Genomic DNA, 22,025 nt, shown 5'->3' with positions numbered 1-22,025 from the left:
ATTTTCTATTGCGTTTAGTCTCTTTTTAGCATCGCGACGTTCTATCACTCCAAATTCAATGTGTTAGGGTTAGTGTGCCCCTTGTCACCTTTGACTGTTAACTTTGGCATAGCATTCCATTTCCATGAAGGAAACATTTAGATAAGTTTCCTGTTTTGATTTCAAAGAAATGGCAGGATTGTGTTTATTATCATTCCAGTTCTTTACTAGTAGCATATTTATTGATGAATTCACGAGGGTCTGTTTGGAAGCTTGTGTTTCATGGGTTAGTCAGAATGTGTGGCCTTGGTATATGTCGAATGTTGCAGCTCGCTGTCTGATTGATTGTATGGGTCTGTCGATATAACAGGATGTTCTGTACTTCTTTATAATAAAACACTTTTGGTCCACAGGGTGTGGGTGTGACACACTACATTGTGTGTTCTGACAATCTAAACATTTTGATTTCCGAGAGATGACCTGCATCATCCTCACTCCTGGCCCTCCCCCACTCATAACAGCCTCACTCCTCCTCTGGAACAGAGAAAGTTCCCAGACTGGGATATCTCAACTCTGGCTCCTGACACACACATATTCCCCTCAGACACACACCAGACACACACACACACCAGACACACACACACCAGACACACACACACCAGACACCCAGGCCCGCCCATAGAAATTGCTGGGCCCCTGAAAAGGTCCAGTGAATGGGCCCACCCCAAATAGGGCTTTACTTATATTAACACATGCTCGTGTGTGCTCTCTGTCTCCTACGTAAAACATTATGTTAACCGAGAGACTTACTCAGTGATGAGCAATCCCAAACAAAATCCGCTAATTTTTTTCAAATTTTCTGCGGTTATTCAGACTGAAAATCTGCAGAATTCCGCTAGCCTTCCTGTTCTTAAGTCGGAGCAACCGAAGATGTTCCACAACAGTTTGACACCGAATATGGTCGATTAAATGTTGACAGACTTATAAGAAACAATGTGAATCAACACCACAACAACTGAAGCAGCAAACTTTGCTAAATGTATATATGGTGTGTGTGTGAATATGTGTGAATGTGAGTGAATGTGTGTGAATGTGAGTGTATGCAGCTGTGTGTCAACGTGTGTAAAGAGTGTGTGTGCGTCTTTGTCAGAAATGTGGCCCAACATGGTCAATGCATCCCATCATTTATTTTGTATTTTCTCCTTTTCTCTCCCCCCTTCCCACCGGCAGGGCTGTGTGTGCCTGTGGGTGTGTGTGTGTGTGTTGTTGTGGAACGTGTTGCCAGGTTACTGTTAGAGAAACACTAACATTACGACGTGATATGTGCTTGTAACTTTCATTTTGTTACTTTCCCTGTCCCAATGTTCTCTCTCCCTCTCTCTCTTTCCTTCTCTCTCTCCCTCTATCTCACCCTCTCTCTCCCTCTCTCTCCCTCTATCTCACCCTCTCTCTCCTTCTCTCCCTCGGTCTCTCCCTCTCTCCCTCTATCTCTCGCCCACCCACACATCTCAGCTGGTTGTTATGTGACCTGTGTTGACAGTATTCCTCTGTAATACTCTTTCGAAATGACTAATCAACACTGTCTCTGTTTTTGGAAATACTAGAAACTCATGTTTAAAAAGACTGACCACCATTTCCCTCAAGTTAAAGTAAAGACATTCTGACATATACTGAAGTATGGGCACTGACATATACTGAAGTATGGGTTCTGACATATACTAAAGGGAATAGTATATGGCCATGGGTGATCAGGAATGTCTCTTTTCAAAACTGTAAACGCAAAACCTCATCTTCAAGCACTAATTAAAATACTTCTGAATCCTCTTGCAAAATGAAACTTTCGCCTCAAAACAGATTTACCTGTGCTCAAAATCAAACACTGCTTTCAAATCATAAACAACGTGATTAAAATGATATACACTATCAAGCAGTCAGTAAACAATACACCAAAAAATAGAAAACAAATTGTTCAAAACATATAGTTGTCAGGGATAAGTACATTTTTAATCTCAAAACAAATTTTATATTTATCCGTCATTGTCTTTTGATGAACGAAAACATGTTCTATCATAGTAGCTCAAAATTGATCAGAAAAGCTTTGCTCTCTGCAATTGTTTTTGTTCTTTCTCCTCCTTGTACCCCTATACAGTACTGTACCCTGCATCTCACTACCCACAACTCACTCTTGTTCTTTGTTGATATGAACCTGCAACCAGTCTAAATCTATTGAGCAGTCAGTACTGTTACTGTAACAAATGGAAAGCACAATGTTTAGGGCCATACAATGTGTTCATTAAAGCAATATAGTACGAGCACGAGTACTATATTGCTTTTATAAAACAATTTTATAGTCAACCAATTAACATTTAAATACAGCTATTGATAAAAAAAAAATTGGCCATTGTTCTAAAAAACAACAAAAACAAAAAAATTGTTCCGATGTCAACGTCAGCTGAGCTATTAGCCCGAAAGCTAACGTTATGCTAGCAAGATTCAAAGGCAATAACATTTTTTACGGTTGACAAACAGTGAATATAATTTTACAGTATGTTTGACAAGAAGATTTGCTAGCTAACCAGCCATGTCACTATCCCAAAATCAATATCAAGATTTTCACGAACAAAGTATCGGCCATACTAAGCAACAGTACGGCCGCAGCCTGTGGAGCGAGTTGAATAGCAAATGGATGTGAGATGACCGCATCAAAGTTGACATTTTCTCCAAACTGTAATTATAATTTGACAGTATGTTTAACGACAAGACTAGCCAGCTATCGAGCCATGTCATTGTCCCCAAACAAAATCGAGATTTTTAAGAAGAAAATAATTGGCCATGTGTAGAGTTGCTGCTACTGCTGTCGTGTTGGCCGCAGACTGTCTGAAGTAGATGGACTAGACTAGCGAGGTGAATAGAGAATGGGATGTGAGATGAACGGTTAGGTGACACTGATAAGAGTACATTCTGAAAAGAAACATTTTTCAAATACGTAATAATAAATATTGAAGTCACTCATTGTTGTAAATACAAGTAAGCTTGTTAAAGTCTTTCAAAATTGTAAATGGAGGCTGACTCGTCCCCGTTGTTATGGTTACTTATTTGTATCAACGCGAATGTTTCATCGCGGGGTGATTTATTATTGGAGTGAAAAGTCAGAGTGGGTTGTTGAGGGATAATTCAACTCATGGAACGTCTCTCGTCCAATCAGAAACAGTTATTTAAAACCAAATAACCCAATTGTTTTATAATGTACAGTATACAGCCTACAATGCTCTGTACTACAGTATACAATACTAAAAGGGACCAAAATCTAAGGAGTAAACATGTGATAAATGTGCTTCTTCTTGTCTTTTGGCTGGGTCAGGCCAGAGCACTTGGTCGACATCACAAGCAATATTTTCCCTCCTTCAACACCTGTCACCTGTTTGCTCTCTGAACTGGCTTATATTGGTCGTGTCACATCATTTAAAACAAGTGAAATCGATTTTGAGTGGTTGTGTTTCGTCAATGACATGTTTTCTCTATTTGTATTTGATTGTTGCCATTTGTGTTTACCAGTATGGATGACATGTGCATTAGAGTGCAGAAAGTGTTTTGAGAATGAGAATGTTAGAGCTTTGCTGAAAAGTCCAAGGCTGACGTTGTCATACTCATAATTCTAGTCAGAATATGAGTCTGATAACTCTCCGTTGGGCTTTGACTACAGGGCGTGTTTCAAACGAGCCTGGAAAACAAATGCCTCTTCGCTCAATTGGATAGATCTACAACCAATCAGAGCAACAGAGTATGTGACCTATGTTAAGCACCGCATAGTTGTTGTCAACAGAACTAAACTACAAGCAGACTTGAAGTATGCTTGAAGAATGAATACAAACGATTTTTGCCGGTGTTGTAAAATTAATTTAAGGGTAGGGAGAGTACTTGTTCACACGGTCAACCTTTTTTAGCGAAACAATAAAGGGCAATGCATATACGAACAAGTTCTCCGTTTAGGATTACAACTCCATCGGGGCCAGCTGATAAATTAAACTTTTACCTAATCCCGTAGGAAGGACGGCAAAAACATATTTTCCATTGACAAATGCCTTGATTGCGTCTCTCTGTTCCTCTTTCAAAATTAATGCGCTGTCGATGTCTTCTAAAACAGACTCGATGGCAGAATCATAACATCCCAGATCTCCAGCGGTAGCTATGTTTGTTCAAAACGAATTCAATTTAAGCGCTCTTTTGTGACGTGGGTGATTACGTTACTGTTGATCATCTGTCCATCATCGTATAAAGCCCGCCCTGGCAATTTAATTGGTTCGCCCAGATTCTGGTTTTCTGTAGTTGGTCCCCAATACGAGACCCTCCAGACCCAACTTCCCGACCAAATTTTTTTGGGGGGCGGGGAGAAGTTGGGCTGGCAGCCAGGCTAGAAAAGTCCAAGTGAGATCTGCAAATTGTGTTTTACCATGTGATATGGTTTAAGGTATCGACAACAGACTGTACAGTTAGCTACATGAGTCCAGGCAACTGAGAACTTTGTTCAGCCAAAGGGGTTTTACTTTGTTCAGCCAATGGGGTTTTTATAGTGTTTTAGCAATTGAGACATTTTAGACATTTTAGACATTTTTCTTGTTGCTTTCTGCCTTGCTCCATGTTGGCTTTGTAGACTAGCTTACGATCGTTGTTTGTTCTAGTCAGGAAATGATAAAAGAAATAATATTGATCATGCCACCAAAACATAAATTACGTAAACCTAATGTAATGAGCCTAAAAATTAAGGAGTGAAAGTAAAATTGTGAGGTACTGATACCAGAAAAATCTACTTAAGTACAGTAACAAAGTATTTGTACCTTTTGTTACCTCCCCTCTCTGGTCATCAACAAGCCCACGGTACTACTCCACAGTACTACTCCACAGTACTACTCCACAGTACTACCTCACAGTACTACTTCACAGTACTACTCCACAGTACTACTTCACAGTACTACTCCACAGTACTACCTCACAGTACTACTCCACAGTACTACCTCACAGTACTACTTCACAGTACTACTCCACAGTACTACCTCACAGTACTACTCCACAGTACTACCTCACAGTACTACTCCACAGTATTACTCCACAGTACTACTCCACAGTACTACTTCACAGTATTACTCCACAGTACTACTTCACAGTACTACTCCACAGTACTACTCCACAGTACTACTCCACAGTATTACTCCACAGTACTACTCCACAGTACTACTCCACAGTATTACTTTACAGTACTACTTCACAGTACTGGCCCCCTGTCATACACACAGACTGCAGCTGTAAGACAAACCCCTGCTCTCCTTCAGTCGCTCTCCTTCAGTCAGAGCACATGTAGCACACACACTCCACTCTCACATGGGCTGTTTGAGTGTGTGGGTGTGTACTTATGTGTATGTGTGCGCTCTCTTGTCAATTGGAGAGTGAATATGTGTGTGTGTGTGTGTGTACAAGTCTTTATGCACTGAACAAAGGCAAGTCTTACAAACAAGAATCTATCAGAGAACAAAGCACTGCTCCTTCTTCTCTCCCACTCTCTCTCTCACACACACACACACACACACACACACACACACACACCCTAACACACACACACGCACACACACACACTGAGAGATGAGTCAGACCTTTGGAACATTTGGATAGACAAAGAGATGGAGAAAAAAAAGAACTAGATGGAGGCAGGTCAAAGAGGCAGGTCGGAGAGGCAAAGATGCAGGTCACTCAGAGAGGCAGGTCAGAGAGGAAGGTCAGAGAGGCAGAAAGGAATGTCAGAGAGGCAGGTCAGAGAGGCAGGTCAGAGAGGCAGGTCACATTCAGAGAGGCAGGTCAGAGAGGAAGGTCAGAGAGACAGGTTAGAGAGGCAGGTTAGAGAGGCAGGTCACATTCAGAGAGGCAGGTCAGAGAGGAAGGTCAGAGAGACAGGTTAGAAAGGCAGGTCAGAGAGGCAGGTCACGCTCAGAGAGGCAGGTTAGAGAGGCAGGTCAGAGAGGCAGGTCACACTCAGAGAGGCAGGTCACACTCAGTGAGACAGGTCAGAGAGGCAGGTCAGAGAGACAGGTCAGAGAGGCAGGTCACACTCAGAGAGACAGGTCAGAGAGGCAGGTCAGAGAGGCAGGTCACGCTCAGAGAGGCAGGTTAGAGAGGCAGGTCAGAGAGACAGGTCACGCTCAGAGAGACAGGTCACACTCAGAGAGACAGGTCAGAAATGCAGGTCAGAGAGGCAGGTCATGCTCAGAGAGGCAGGTCAAAGAGGCAGGTCAGTGGCAGGTTAGAGAGGCAGGTCAGAGAGGCAGGTCAGAGAGGCGGGTCACGCTCAGAGAGGCAGGTTAGAGAGGCAGGTCAGAAAGGCAGGTCACACTCAGAGAGGCAGGTCACACTCAGAGAGGAAGATCAGAGAGGCAGGTCAGAGAGGCAGGTCACACTCAGAGAGGCAGGTCAAAGAGGCAGGTCAAAGAGGCAGGTCAGAGGCAGGTTAGTCACTCAGAGAGTCAGAAAGACAGACGGCTGCAGTTTGGAGGTGTTCATGTTGTTACTGAAATTACTGGCTGTTATGTTACCTCTAACAAAGGACCAATCACATGTCTCCGGACAGCCTTTGTCAAAACAAATGTCCATAAACACACACACAAACAGCCAAAGTTCAAACTCTTTTTTATTGCGAAACCCCCTGTCCACATTATCAATGAGGCTGGATCAGAGGTCCACATGCAGGACCTCTCCGGGAGAGAATGAAGGTATTACATCTGTTCTCTTTATTGTATCACTTCAGACAATTGTTTTAGAACGCTGCCACCCTGGCTACAAGTCACTTACCAACAGACAAGAACTGGATTATTGTGAGCGTCTACAGTAAATCCAACTTATTCAAACAGCCAGAGGAAAATTATTAAATGTACATTTACAACGTTTACAATAACAGTAGGACATCTTTGTGATGCTTGTACACACAGAGTAAAACCCTCACTGTGTGACTGACACGTCTAACTGGTAGCATAGAAACTTTAGACAAAGGTTTGAAAGCATCAATCATGAATGAAATATATACCTAAATGAAGAAATCACTGTTTTATATTTTGTCAACTTTTAAGGTAAATAAGTTATTGAACTTCAACAAAAACTTGATGACAGGCTATAGTGTATAACATCCATAAAACAAATTAAACCTTTAGTGTACTGTCTTTAACATAAACAAGCAGCTGTTCTAGAGTATGGGCTGTGTCTCTCCCTCCTGCGGTTTCCTCTTCTCGTTATCCTTCTTAATGCGGTGGAACACGATGACCAGCAGGAGGACTGGGAAGGACAGGACAACAGTCAACAACACAAACACACATCTCCGTGTTGCGGGCAGCACACACTACAGCAGTGTGTGAGGTCTGGTGGAGATGAACGTTACTCACCAATGAATCCCAGAGTCCCACCAAGGATTCCGATGGTGATGGGCATTCCATACTTGAAGCCGTGTTCACCTGGTTTGATGTAACAGTACCCCAGCTCTGTACAGTTACATACCCTCACTGTGGATGGAGAACACATGTTTATGTACACAACCGTGGAAAAAGACACAAACACTCACTGTTCCAACTCACCCTCAAACTTGTGTGTGACGCCCATCCCTGCGCTGTCCTTAATGTTTATGGGGATCACAAAGGTTTTGTCCTCCGTTGGAGATTTCTTCATGGTCAGTTTAGCAGATGTACCTATATGAAGCACATCAGGGACCAGAATGAGTCAGATGCTGAACATGACTAGCTGTGAGACACCACTAGGGGTAGAACTGGTCGTCACCATCAATGCTGCTGATGTCCCAGTTAGGAGACTTCTTGCTCTGGGGGAAGGTGAATGTGAAGGGCTGGCTGTAGGGGGCGCTATCTGCATCCGTGGCTGACAGGATGACAGGCTTGGGGTTCTTGACGCAGATGAAGGCTTGGGTCTCCAGAAGCTTGGGCACGTTGTCGTTCACATCCAGCAGGCGCACAGAGACCACACGCTCCGAGGACAGCTGGGGATTGGCTGTGAAATGAGGTCAGATGACGAGATGAGCAGGGTTTGTTTACAGTTAGGGTTAGGGTTGGGTTTACACTGTTTACATTGGGTGATGATCTGTGATTCATGGGGAATCCATATGGATCTGTTCATGACTAGTGTTACTGCCTATGTTACTGGTTGTGTGACTGGTTGTGTGACTGGTTGTGTGCCTGGTTGTGTTACTGGCTGTGTTTTTCACCTTTCTCAAAGGCGATGACTGTGACATCAAAGGCCTCCAGCACCTCTCTGTCCAGCTTGGCCTTGGTCTTGATCTCGCCTGTGGCTGGATCGATCTCTAACCAGCTTTTGGTGTCACCTTCCAGCTTGAATCTACAACACACACATACACACTCACTCAACTGCATTTGGTATGGTAGCTGTATCAAACTACCGCCTCTTATTGTTCAGGTGCAACTAAGGCTCAGCTTCCATACTCAATGAGTTTTCCCTCTGGGTCCTTGGCCCCTACTGTGATCACAGACGCTCCCAGGCTGGTGTTCTCTGGTAGGACCACGTCTAGAATGTCCATGTCAAATTCAGGAGCTTCATCCACATCATTGATCTCCACCGTGACGAAGGCAGTGGACTGGTTTTCGTACTGCATTCCGGCCATCAGGGGCTCTGGGTTCCGGGTGTCAATCTGGAGTCTGGTGGAGGGTGTGGTCTCAAAGTCTAGAGGCTGCAGGAGAAAATTGGGTGGGGGGAGGGGGTTATCATAACATGTGACATTCATGTGTGTGTGTTAGGTTTGGGTATCATTTGGATTTTTACGATTCCGATGCTGAACTGGTACTTTTAAAACAATTCCCATTCCAATTCTTGAAAAACTGAAAAATGACAACGAAGAAAGGCTCTTTTATAGTTTTTTTTTTTCATTGAAAATTATTGAAATGTTGACTATATATTAACGTCTTGAAGTAGCCTACTCAAATATATACTAAGTACACCTAAGTCACCTAACACACAACTACAATAATTTAACAATAAATAACAGTTACGCAAAAAATCCTGCTAAATTTGCCTGAAAACGCCTAAACAGCATACCCAAAGTACATTGAAAGCTGTTCTTGAACCATTTGGAGTACATGCATGTAAATGGTCTCTTTTGAAAGGTGACACTCTGACAGGACCCCTGTCAGTCCTACTGGTGCTGAGTAATAGAAGCTTGAACACAAGGAAAGTGAAAGTTTCTATTTCTGCCTCTATTTTGTTTTGGAAACAGAGGCCTAAAGAGGCCTAGAGGTGGTAGGTATTAGCTGGAAGACAGCATTGGACCACAGCTTGAAGCCTTACCCAATTTAAATCAAAAGTCAAACATAATACTACAATATATTCATATTTGACACGTTTTTATAAGAGTACATCCAGGCGTTTTCTAAAGGGGCCTTTTGGAAACTAATAACTGTTATCTCTAATGAAAGGTGGTACTTAGAACTATCATATATTATAGCTAAATCCCCCATTAGTATTGCTGAAACACAAAAACTGAAGCATGAACACATTGGAGTGCCTCATCTGATTCAGTATTAGTTCAAAGTCTGGTCAAAGTCACAGACTGGGGGAGGAGGGGGCAGTGTTTCCGGCCCGGACCGAAATCAGATTAGCAAGTAACAACAAAATAAATGTTGAGTTGGTATACTAACTAAACCAGCTTCAGACTTTAGCAGTTCTTTTGCAGAAAAATGAACATATTTGTCTTCTCTGGCAAGATACGACCCCTCTCCTGACTTATGGCATGTCCTGCACAGGATAAAACTCTCAGATGGTGTCGAAGAGGCCTGTACACACAGGTATGAGTTTGAAAGGGCAGACATATTGGGGACCAGGGACTGATGTCCGCAAGCTGTCGAACACGGTGCACCCCTCTGCTTTAAGAAGTATCCCGTGTCGCCGCATGTTTCAATAAATTCGACGTGCTTCCCCCTTTCCACTAGCCTGACGTTGTCATACTCATAATTCTAGTCGGAATCTGAGAGTCAGAGTCTGATACTGATCCAATGGGCTGTGATTGTGGGGCGTGTTTCAACCAAACCCGGAAAGAAAATGCCTCTTCGCTCAATTGGATAGACCTACAACCAATCAGAGTAACGTAGTATGTTATTTTTACCGAATCCCGTAGGAAGGACGGCAAAAACATATTTTCGATTGACAGATGCCTTGATCGCATTTCTCTGTTCCTCTGTCAAAATGAATGCGCTGTCGATGTCTTCTAAAACAGACTCGATGGCAGAATCTACACATCTCTGCTCTCCAGCGGCAGCTATGTTTGTTGAAAATAAATTCAAGCGCTCTTTGGTGACGTGGTTGATTACGTTACTGTTTGTGTTTGTCACCTGTCCATCATCGCATAAAGCCCGCCCTGACAATTTGATTGGTCCGAACAGCTCTGGTTTGGGCATAGTTTTTCTCCAACGGAGCAATGCCAGACCGAACTTCCCGACCAAAAAATGTTGTGGGCGGGGCTAAGTTCGGCTGGCACCCAGGCTACCTTTGCACGTAATCGTTTTGATACATTTGTTGCATTTTGCGATGTTGGAATCCTTGTCTGTGAAATAGAGCCACACTTTCGGCCACTTCACCTAAGGCATTTTAGATGCGCTAAAAGCTAGCTAGCTAACGATAGACTAGCGGAGCAAGTGTAATATGTTTACTAGTGATCAAGTGCAGTGAATGGTTAATATGCTTTTACGTCCGTTTTGGTAAGCCCAGAGGGAAAATATGACACGGTACATTTACGGTAGCTAGCTAACGGTAGACTACAGAGAAAGTGTGATATTTTTACATCCGTTTCGGAGCGACAGAGGGAAAATATTTCAGTCGACCTAAGAAGTGGAACCGAAATGAAGAACAGAAATTTGCGTTCTAATACAGTCTGATTCCTACCAGTTGCGTAGGAACCGGTTCCATAGTAGAACCGGGTTTCGGTACCCAACACTAGTGTGTGTGTGTGTGTGTGTGTGTATGTGTGTATGTGTGTGTGTCTCTTTTTCACTCATACCTTGACAAGAACGAGCCTGCCCTCTCCGTTGGACTCTGTCTCCATGGCAAAGACTCCATCCTCGTTGCCAGCGGTGATGTGGAACTCGATGCGTGAGCTCCCGCTGCCCGGGTCGTCAGCATCCGTGGCTTTCACTGTCAGGAGGGTGTGGCCTACTGGGGTGTCCTCAGAGAGGGTGTGGCTACCGTACTGCAAACATACACACACAAACGCACACAGACACACCCGCACACACACACACACACAAGGTCAGTCAAAGGTATCATTTCTTTTGAGTTTCACCAGACAAGCGTGAAGCAGTCATGGAGATACTCACATCGTCATGGAGATACTCACATCATCATGGAGATACTCACATCATCATGGAGATACTCACATCGCTCCGCTCAAAGATTGGCACTTCATTGTTGACGTCTATGACCTTGATGACGACCTTGCACTCTGTGCTGAAACCTAAGACAGGACAGTGGATGAGTGTGTGTGTGTGTGTTTAGGTGTGTGAGTGTACATACGTGTGTGTGTTTTACCTGGGTCGTGGACTCTCACGGTGAGACGATACTCTGTGGCGTCTCTCCTCTTGAGCAGCTGTCTGGACTGGACACGGCCCGTGATGTCATCGATAGAGAACATGGGGGAGCTGGTTTCAGGATCCTGGATCTGGAGTGTGTAGGACAGCAGGGAGTTGGCTGTGTTCTCCTCATCCGCATCGCTGACCTGCAGCTGGCCCAGAGGGCTACCTGAGAACAAGCAAGACATCTCTCACAGGAGGGAACCAGAGGTACCAGAGTCACGTGCTCCTGACCTGCAGGAGGTTCTACCTGGAAGCTCGTTCTCCTGGATCTCAAACACGGTCTCGTCCAGGTGGCAGACCGGAGGGTTGTCGTTCACATCCTCCACCAGCACCTGGATCTCAATGGGAGGGTCCAGCTCGTTCCCTTCATGGTCCTCAGCCAGCACCACCACAGTGTACTGGAACGCACACACACATATATATACAGTATATATACCCACTAACACTGCCACCGACACCCTGTTAACCACTTTAACTGCATCACTTGACTCTCCCTGTCGCCTGTCAACCAGGCATGCGCGATCTTCTCCCTCCTGCCCGTGGCTTACGGATGTTATTCGTGAAGAACGGTCCACCCTTCGGGCAGCTAAGGAGATGGCGCAAGTCCAAAGACGGTCTGGACTTTGATAAGTATCACGCCCTCCTTAAATCCTTCTCCTCTCACATAACTGGTGCTAAAACCCACATATTTCTGACCAAAATTAACTCTACTTCCAACCCCCTCAAACTTTTCTCTACCTTCTCCACCCTTCTTAACCCACCTCCCCTACCCCCCCTTCCTCCCTGACAGCAAATGACTTCTCCTCCTTCTTTGAGGAAAAAGTCGCCGACATTAGCGGTTCCCTAAACCCACCTTTCCTACCCTCTCACCCTCCACGACTGACCCAACTAAATGTCTAAACTCTTTCTCTCCCCTGTCCGAGGCAGAGCTCTCTGACCTCATTCTCTCTCATCGCCCCACCTCCTGCCCCCTTGATCCTGTCCCCTCCCCTCTCTTTCAAACCATCTCCCCCTCCATCATAACTTTACTTCTCCATGTCCTTAACTCTTCTCTTACCTCCGGCACCTTCCCCTCTGCCTTCAAACAGGCCAGAGTTACCCCTCTACTCAAAAAACCCTCCCTTAACCCAGCCGTCCTCCAGAACTACAGACCGGTATCACTGTTACCCTTCTTTTCAAAAACAATTGAACGTGCTGTATCTAACAAACTGTCAAACTTTCTCTCTCAGAACAACCTGCTTGACCCCAACCAATCAGGCTTCAAGACTGGCCACTTCACAGAAACTGCCCTCCTGTCAGTCACCACTGCCCTCCAGTCTGCCAGAGCGGCTTTCAGGTCATCCGTGATCATTCTGCTGGACATTTTTTCAGCGTTTGATACGGTTAACCATCAGATCCTGCTCTCCAGACTTTCTGATATGGGCATCACTGGCACTGCACTCCAGTGGATCTCATCCTACCTGTCGGGAAGATCCTACCAGGTCTCCTGGGGAGGTAAACTGTCGGGCCCTCGCCAGCTTTCCACTGGTGTCCCACAGGGCTCCGTCCTTGGACCCCTCCTCTTCTCTCTGTACACCACCTCACTTGGACCAATCATCACCTCCCATGGCTTCTCCTACCACTGCTACTCTGACGACACGCAGCTGTACCTGTCGTTCCCCCTGACTGATCCGGGGATTTCAGCCAGGATTGAGGCCTGCCTCACAGACATCTCCACCTGGATGACCGAGCACCACCTCCAGCTGAACATCGCCAAAACAGAACTTCTCATCTCCAAACCCTCCATCTCCCACGATCTCTCAATCACCCTGGGATCTGCGACGGTGACCCCTTCATCCTCTGCCAGGAACCTTGGGGTTACCATGGATGACAAGCTCTCCCTCACAGCCCACATTGCTGCAGTCTCCCGGTCGTGTAGATTCACCCTATACATCTGGAAGATCAGGAGATACCTGTCTGAGCACTCCACCCAGCTGCTAGTCCAAGCACTTGTCCTCTTCAAGTTGGACTACTGCAACTCGCAGCTCGCCGGTCTCCCAGAATGCGCAACCCGCCCTCTTCAGAGGATTCAGAACGCAGCGGCCCGCCTGGTCTACAATCTACCCAGACGCTCCCATGTTACCCCGCCCCTCATCTCCCTCCACTGGCTACCCATCACGGCCCGCATCAGATTTAAGACCCTGGTACTAAACTTCCGAGCAGTGAATGGGACTGCACCCGACTACATCAAGTCTCTCCTGAAGCTTTACACCCCCACCCGCCACCTACGGTCTTCTTCAGACAACCGCCTGGTGGTACCACCGCTCAAGACCGCCTGGTCCCAACACAAGCTCTTCTCCTGTCTGGCCCCCCAGTGGTGGAATCAACTCCCCACCTCCATCAGAGACACTGACTGTCTCTCCACCTTCAAGAAAAGGCTCAAGACGCACTTGTTCCGGGAGTACAACGGTACTTAGGAATGGTTTGCTGGTCCCAATGTTAGTTTCCTCAAGGATCACAATGACTCTTGCTTAGAGACTTGTTGCTCTTGGTGGTTAGTGGTAACTGATTTAAATAGTTGTACTCGCTGTGATTTTTTTTGTTACTGTTGCTTGCTTTTCTACAGGTACACTTGCACTTATAACAATTTCATGTTGTTTAATTGTAACTTCTTTAACTACATGCTCTTATGGTTCTTCCCTTTGGTACTTATTTTGGTTGTTCACAATATGTGCTTCATGTTTTGGCTACCCGCAATGTTTTAGGGGCTATCTTGTTGTTATTATCAGTGACCTATGCACTTTGTAAAGCTCTCTCTTGGAAGTCGCTTTGGATAAAAGCGTCTGCTAAATGAATACATGTAAATGTAATATGCTACATATATATACAGTACATATGTAGCATCAACAGTCTGGACAATACTAGGTGCTAGGTTTGTATGTCTGTCTGTGTGTGTGTGTGTGTGTGAGTGGGGGGTTGTGTGTGTGTGTGTGTGTGTTACCCTGCTCTTCTCCTCTCTGTCCAGCTGCTCTGTCAGCATGACCTCTCCCTCGGGAGTGACACTGAAGGGGAAGGGAAGCAGGCGCTCCTTCTGAACCAGCCTGTAGAGGGCGCTCTGTGTGTTAGACTGGACCTGGGGGGGGGGGAGGTTACTGTACAAAGAGTTCGCAGGTTGCAGCTGCAGCACAGAACTGCAGTGTATTTGGGTGCTTCAGTGTATTTGGGTGTTTCAGTGTATTTGGGTGTTTCAGTGTATTTGAGTGTTTCAGTGTATTTGAGTGTTTCAGTGTATTGTTTGTATTGAGTGAATCCCACTCCATACCTTAGCAATTAACATGGGGTATGTGGTCACTAGATGTTCCTTGATTGTGATTGGTCCAGGGGCGACCCACAGGTTCTGCTGCACAGCGATGTTGACTCTGGTGTTGGAGCTGAGAGCATTCTCTGACTGCCCGCCCAGGTCCTCCACACGCACAAACAGGACGAAGTCTGGGTCCTCCAGGGGATTCAGCCTGCGCATCTCTGGAACCACAGAGGAAGACAAGGGCTCCATGAGGTATAAGGAGACCAAAGGAGAACAAATAGGTCCATTCAGAGCTGCTGACACCAGAGACAGAACCATTGACAGATATAAAGACACCACACCATCCCCCCGAGGCAAATAGGCTGAAGTGCCTTGCCCAAGGACACAACGTAATTGGGCATGGCCAGAAATCGAACTGACAACCTTCTGATTAATAGCCCAATTCCCTAACCGCTCAGCCATCTGACTTCCCTTCTGACTTGGTAGAATAGTTTCCACATCACACTCGCTCACGCAGTCATACCTGCTCTCTCCACACAGGTGAAGAAGGGGTTGAGTTCGTATGGGACATCCTGTATGGGGGAACAGTACTCGTCAAACTTCCTCTTCAAGGCATCATGGCTGCTGCCATCCTGACTTCTGGAATACACAACACCCTCTCTGGCTTTCAGCAAGCGCTGTCCTGTAATACACACACACACAATTACACACAACACATCATCCTTGTTGAAAAGCTGCAGTCATGAGCCCTGTACACACCAGCTGACTAACCTGATCTACCTCAGCAATGTAGCTATTGCTAAATGTTGCACGTTTTTTACAGTTAGACAGTCTGGGATTCATTGGTTGAAACATCAACATATCACATTGAACGTGTGGTCAGATTGACATTAGTTAAGTGACAATCTGAGGCATAGGAACAGATCAAGGGTAATCTGGCCTGGTGTGGGATTACTGCTGCTCTACTGTCAGATTACAGTTAAAAATCGACAGATTAAAGGCCTCACTCTCCCAATGATTGCTTATGTACATAAAACCCATATGTGTGCGAGAAGGTTTGTGTGTCTGTGTGTGTGAAATTTCAGTTAGTCATTTAGCAGATGATCTTATCCAGAGCGTCTTACAGTAAGTAAAAACTCATTCGCCCGAGGAAAGTAGGGTGAAGTGCCTTGCCCAAGCACACAACTTAATTTTGGCACTGCTGGGAATCGAACCAGCAAACTTCTGATTACTAGCCCGATTCCCTAACCGCTCAGCCACCTGATTTGTGTGTGTGTGTGAGAGAGAGTGTGTGTGTGTGAGTGTGTGTGCGTGTGGTACCCTCTTCGGTGGTAGAGATCTCCCCTGTCTCTGTGTTGATCTGGAAGAAGGGGGTGCTGTGCTTGTTGGGGATCTGGTTGACCAGACTGTAACTCAGATGGGAGTTGGGAGACTCGGGGTCATCCAGGTCAGATGCAAACACACGCGTGAATGGAACACCTAGAACACCACGCAGAGTTACACACTCTGTAACACACCAGGCTCTTCTAACAGTATTCTGTAACACACCAGACTCTGCTAACATACCATAACACACCAGACTCTGCTAACATACTGTAACACACCAGGCTCTGCTAACAAACTGTTACACACCAGACTCTGCTAACAGTATACTGTAACACACCAGACTCTGCTAACAACATACTGTAACACACCAGACTCTGCTAACATACTGTAACACACCAGGCTCTGCTAACAGTATTCTGTAACACACCAGACTCTGCTAACAGTATTCTGTAACACACCAGACTCTGCAAACAGTATTCTGTAACACACCAGACTCTGCTAGCAGTATTCTGTAACACACCAGACTCTGCTAACAGTATTCTGTAACACACCAGACTCTGCTAACATACTGTAACACACCAGGCTCTGCTAACAGTATTCTGTAATACACCAGACTCTGCTAACAGTATTCTGTAACACACCAGACTCTGCTAACATACTGTAACACACTAGGCTCTGTTAACATACTGTAACACACTAGACTCTGCTAACAATACTGTAACACACCAGACTCTGCTAACATAATACTGTAACACACCAGACTCTGCTAACAACATACTGTAACACACCAGACTCTGCTAACAGTATACTGTAACACACCAGACTCTGCTAACAACATACTGTAACACACCAGACTCTGCTAACAGTATACTGTAACACACCAGACTCTGCTAACAACATACTGTAACACACCAGGCTCTGATAACATACTGTAACACACCAGGCTCTGAAAACATACTGTAACACACCAGACTCTGCTAACATACTGTAACACACCAGACTCTGCTAACAGTATACTGTAACACACCAGGCTCTGCTAACATACTGTAACACACCAGACTCTGCTAACAGTATACTGTAACACACCAGGCTCTGCTAACATACTGTAACACACCAGACTCTGAAAACATACTGTAACACACCAGGCTCTGCTAACATACTGTAACACACCAGACTCTGCTAACATACTGTAACACACCAGTCTCTGCTAACAGTATACTGTAACACACCAGACTCTGCTAACAGTATACTGTAACACACCAGACTCTGATAACATACTGTAACACACCAGGCTCTGCTAACATACTGTAACACACCAGGCTCTGCTAACATACTGTAACACACCAGGCTCTGCTAACAACATACCATAACACACCAGGCTCTGCTAACAACACACACACCTGCAACACTGCCTTCCCTGATCACAGCCACATAGTCTGTTTGGTTGAAGGAAGGGGCGTGGTTGTTGATATCCAGCACGTTGATGGTGACAGTGAACGGACCCTCTACTGGTTCAGTGTCGACTAGCGCCTCCACCTAAAGCACGCACACACGCACACACACGCAAACACACACGCAAACACATTGATGTAATACAAGCAACGACATATGTTAAAATAACTGTAGAGTGTGTGTTACCTGCAGAGTGTGTTACCTGTAGAGTGTGTGTTACCTGCAGAGTGTGTGTTACCTGCAGAGTGTGTGTGTGTGCGTGGGCCCAGACTAAAGCCTCTTCCAGGTAGAGCCATCCGTCTCTGGAGATCTGGATCTTCCCCTCCGAGTCTCCACTCACCCTGAAGCCGTTCACATCAGGGTTGGCTGCATGGAACTGCACAGGGCCAGAATGGGAGTTAGAAGGTATGAGACACAGATTTGATTTCTCAAATGTGTGCGCGTGTTACCTGATAAAGAGCGTAAGGTGTGTGTTACCTGATAGAGAGCGTAGGGTGTGTGTTACCTGATAGAGAGCGTAGGGTGTGTGTTACCTGATAGAGAGCGTAGGGTGTGTGTTACCTGATAAAGAGCGTAAGGTGTGTGTTACCTGATAAAGAGCGTAGGGTGTGTGTTACCTGATAGAGAGCGTAGGGTACGGGTGCGGCCTCTGGAACGTCCAGAACCTTGTCTTCCAGGGGTCCCTTCTTGTCATCCAGACCTGCACCAGCAGCCTATCAGAACAAAGCATCAGAGTTCAGGGGTCAGCTGACATCTGTTCCCTACTCATACAGGACAGTTATTCATTGACTCACTTGACAGATTTATTGTAATGAAATTCCTCCACCACACTGGAGAAATGGGAGAGCAAAGTCTACACAGGCGTTGAGGAAGTGTGTGTGTGAATGTGTGTGTGTGCGTGTGTGAGAGTGTGTGTGTGTCCTTCACCCTACCCCATTCTCTCAGTAACACTGTAATGATTCACTATGGATGCCGAGGATACCAGCAGCATATTGTCATGCTGTCTGCACTCAGAACTCAAACCTCAAATACACACACACAAACACACACTTACACACACTCTGAATTGCCGTAACTAGTAGGTTCTAGTGACAGTGTCCTGCTACACGGGAGCAGGTCGGTTCTTAACTAACCGGCCTTGTAAAATAAAGGTCACAGAAATCACAGAAATAAATAATTCAAACAGAGCTGCCAACATTCAAAGTATAGAAGTTAATAGGTAAAGCTCTGTAAAGGTAATAAGTAATCAAACAGTATTATGAAATGGACCCAGGATGTGTATGTGTGTGTGAGTGAGCGTGTGTGTGAGTGTGTGTGTTGATGACTGGTACTGTTGGAGTAGTGTACTCACAATGCCGATGAGGAGCGAGAACAGAAACAGGTGCATTGTGGGAGTTCTGATGAGCTTCAGTGAGGAGACTCTGAGAAGAGGAGGAGGAGAGATGGAGAGGAGGAGGAGGAGAAAGAGAGAGAGGGAGAAACATTCATTATGATCCACACAAAAGCAAGCACATGTTGTAGTTTCTTTGTAAACATGGACATCTCCAGTTGTGGACTGTACAATCTCAAACTCTCAGACTTTTAGTAAAGATAGGAAGTCAGAGGCCTTTAGGACACACTACAGGGTGACCCCGCCCCCTGGCAAGAGACTGAAAGTCTGAACTAAAAGGCTGATGACTGTCCACATATGGACGCTGAAAGCTCTGGTGGGCCGTCCCCTTTGAGGTGTCACCCTGCATCTCCTTCCCCTGCTCAACATCTCCTTCCCCTGCTCAACATCTCCTTCCCCTGCTCAACATCTCCTTCCCCTGCTCAACATCTCCTTCCCCTGCTCAACATCTCCTTCCCCTGCTCAACATCTTCTTCCCCTGCTCAACATCTCCTTCCCCTGCTCAACATCTCCTTCCCCTGCTCAACATCTCCTTCCCCTGCTCAACATCTCCTTCCCCTGCTCAACATCTCCTTCCCCTGCTCAACATCTCCTTCCCCTGCTCAACATCTCCTTCCCCTGCTCAACAAACAGTCAAGGTCAAGGTCCGACATAACTCAGGTGTTAATAGGTCACCCTCAGGTGTGTCACCCCATGTGACATGGTCTCTGAGCCTAAAGCCAGTGTGTGAGTGACTGTGTGTTTGTGTTTTAGAGAGAGAAAAAGAGAGAGAGAAAAAGAGAGAGAGAAAAAGAGAGAGAGAAAAAGAGAGAGAGAGCTTCTGTTTATATGAAGTTTTGTCAGTCTGTGAATCGTCCCTCTATCCAAACAGTCGCATACAAGGACGCAGAGACAAACCACCACTTTCTTATCTCCTGGCTACTGACACTCCTTAACCATAAAGATTTCACCTCCACCTCCCTCTGCCTCCCGTCAGAGTGGAGCTCCACCTCCCTCTGCCTCCCGTCAGAGTGGAGCTCCACCTCCCTCTGCCTCCCCTCAGGGGTGGAGCTCAGTTTCAGGAAAATCTATTTCCCAACAACAGTACTGCCGAGGATTTGAACTCTAACTAGGCTCCCAGGTTGTCTTATTCTTGTGACACCCACAAACACTCATAACTTGAGAAATTCAATAAAATGTTCGGTTCACAGACCTGATCCGTTTCCTACAGACATTCATTTATCACTAATAGGTGTCACTGTGTATATGTGTGTCTTTGTTTGAGTGGCTGTGTGTGTGTGTAAATCGTTTGGAACACGGGAACATGACAGGATTGCACAGAGAGACTGAAGGTGACATTGAGCAGTCTGCCATGGCGAGCTCTGATTGGCTGATACAAACACACTTCACCATGTCTGTCTGTCATGTTCCTCACCTCACACTCAGTATGCAACTTTTGTTTGACCCTGAAGCCACAACCTCCTTCTCTGTAACCCTAACCCACCTTCTCTGTAACCTTCACACGCCCGTACTCTACGAGGGTCTCTCTACATCTCTCCCCTACCGTATCCGTGAGAGACCAGCTCTGCAGACTGACAGACGCATAACAATACAAAGATACAACCTATTGACACACACACATGGTTGGCAGACAGCAAACCAGCTGACCATTGGAGAAAACAAAAGAAGATCTGAAAAGAACCCAAGATGGATGACATGAAATCAAGGCGTGGCAAGGCATGCGGAAATCTTGCTACTATACAGAGTTTCTTATTGAACAATAATCGTTATTTCCCAATCTAGATGGAACTAAGTCCTTCAGATGAGTAGACTTTGTCCTGTGTTGGTCTGCACGTCAGGCTGCGACAGGCCTCTCCTGACAGCTTCAAACAGAATGACCTCTGCTTTGTCCAGATTCCATTGTAGCTGAGACCAGCTCCAACACAGGATCTCTCACAGGAACTGCCAGATGTGAGCGTTACAAAAACAAACCTCGATACACACACACACACAGTAGAAGGGAACACTTGAGACTCAGGCACTCAGGCCCAACCAAAGTCAAGTCAAGATCATAACCCTAACCCAAGGAGAAGCATACATTACCAAACACACAGGTTACGTACAGTCCAACAACACACAGCCCCCTCAGTCTACTGCGTCTGGCAACACGATCCAGTCCTTCAGCCCTGGCGGACTCTGAGAAACTCACTTAGCAAAGGCAGCGAGACAGAGAGACGTACCTGGCAGGAGAAGTTCTGTGTCTCTCCTTGGGCTGTAGTGTATCCCCGCAGCCCCGTCCGGCTAGTGAAACGTTAACCAGGCCTAACCTGCTAGGTTTTATTGGACCTAATGATTGTCCAATCATCCCTCCCCATTGATTAGCTCAGCCAATCAGGATGGCAACCAGGGCAGGGGGGGTAGAGTACCAAGGATACAATAAATTAATAAATTGACTTGATACAGGAAAGTCAGACAGGAAGCTGATGTATTGTACTCGTACATTATGGGACTTGGAAGTTTCAGTGTTCAGTTAATCCCAATTTGATTACCTCAAGATTGTCTATCCTTTAGCAGTGTGTGTGTGCAGATTTGTGGGATTAAACCCATGACTGGTTGTTGAACTAGCCTGGTTACTTTCAACAGTTACAGACTTGAGTTCAGCTGGACTTTCTGAGGGAGAAGTGACTGGATATCCTCAGAAGGACTGATCCTGACCGGAAGGGTTTTCATCAGACTTTAACCTTTGAACTGCTTCTTGTCTCGGCTGTTCCACTGCTAGGTGTAACTGAACACACACAGACCAGGGATGCTAGGTGTAACTGAACACACACAGACCAGGGATGCTAGGTGTAACTGAACACACACAGGCCAGGGATGCTAGGTGTAACTGAACACACACAGACCAGGGATGCTAGGTGTAACTGAACACACACAGACCAGGGATGCTAGGTGTAACTGAACACACACAGACCAGGGATGCTAGGTGTAAACTGAACACACA

General features: G+C 45.8%; 1 protein-coding gene across 2 annotated transcripts; it reads right to left on the bottom strand.

Annotated features, from left to right (window-relative positions):
- Positions 1-6,634: 6,634 nt before the first annotated feature.
- cdh17 (cadherin 17, LI cadherin (liver-intestine)) lies at positions 6,635-21,283 on the bottom strand. 2 transcript variants are annotated; one of them, XM_047050104.1, is made up of 19 exons: positions 21,265-21,283; positions 19,007-19,076; positions 18,273-18,368; positions 17,894-18,031; positions 17,604-17,739; positions 16,198-16,356; positions 15,401-15,559; positions 14,896-15,095; positions 14,575-14,706; positions 11,842-11,992; positions 11,551-11,760; positions 11,400-11,476; positions 11,024-11,212; positions 8,460-8,704; positions 8,225-8,355; positions 7,786-8,010; positions 7,587-7,697; positions 7,398-7,514; positions 6,635-7,290 (listed from the first exon to the last, which is right to left on the bottom strand). In XM_047050104.1, the coding sequence occupies exons 2-19, from the start codon at positions 19,040-19,042 to the stop codon at positions 7,202-7,204; spliced, it is 2,601 nt and encodes an 866-aa protein (XP_046906060.1). In that variant the 5' UTR covers positions 19,043-19,076; positions 21,265-21,283; the 3' UTR covers positions 6,635-7,201. The 2 variants fall into 2 exon arrangements, with proteins under 2 accessions (XP_046906060.1, XP_046906061.1); XM_047050105.1 differs by having other exon boundaries at positions 21,148-21,281.
- Positions 21,284-22,025: the final 742 nt, after the last annotated feature.

The sequence above is a fragment of the Hypomesus transpacificus genome, unplaced genomic scaffold (assembly GCF_021917145.1).
Source record: "Hypomesus transpacificus isolate Combined female unplaced genomic scaffold, fHypTra1 scaffold_101, whole genome shotgun sequence".
Classification (NCBI taxonomy): Eukaryota; Metazoa; Chordata; class Actinopteri; order Osmeriformes; family Osmeridae; genus Hypomesus; species Hypomesus transpacificus.
This window is presented reverse-complemented; position numbering and strand designations above follow the sequence as displayed.

Excerpts from the sequence above, each read along its gene's own strand:
- cdh17 (XM_047050104.1), bottom strand. The coding sequence starts at position 19,042 with ATGCACCTGTTTCTGTTCTCGCTCCTCATCGGCATT. Across the intron at positions 8,011-8,224 it reads AGTCATCGCCTTTGAGAAAG|CCAATCCCCAGCTGTCCTCG; the intron begins GTGAAAAACACA and ends CTCATTTCACAG. Across the intron at positions 7,291-7,397 it reads TGGGACTCTGGGATTCATTG|TCCTCCTGCTGGTCATCGTG; the intron begins GTGAGTAACGTT and ends TGTCCTTCCCAG.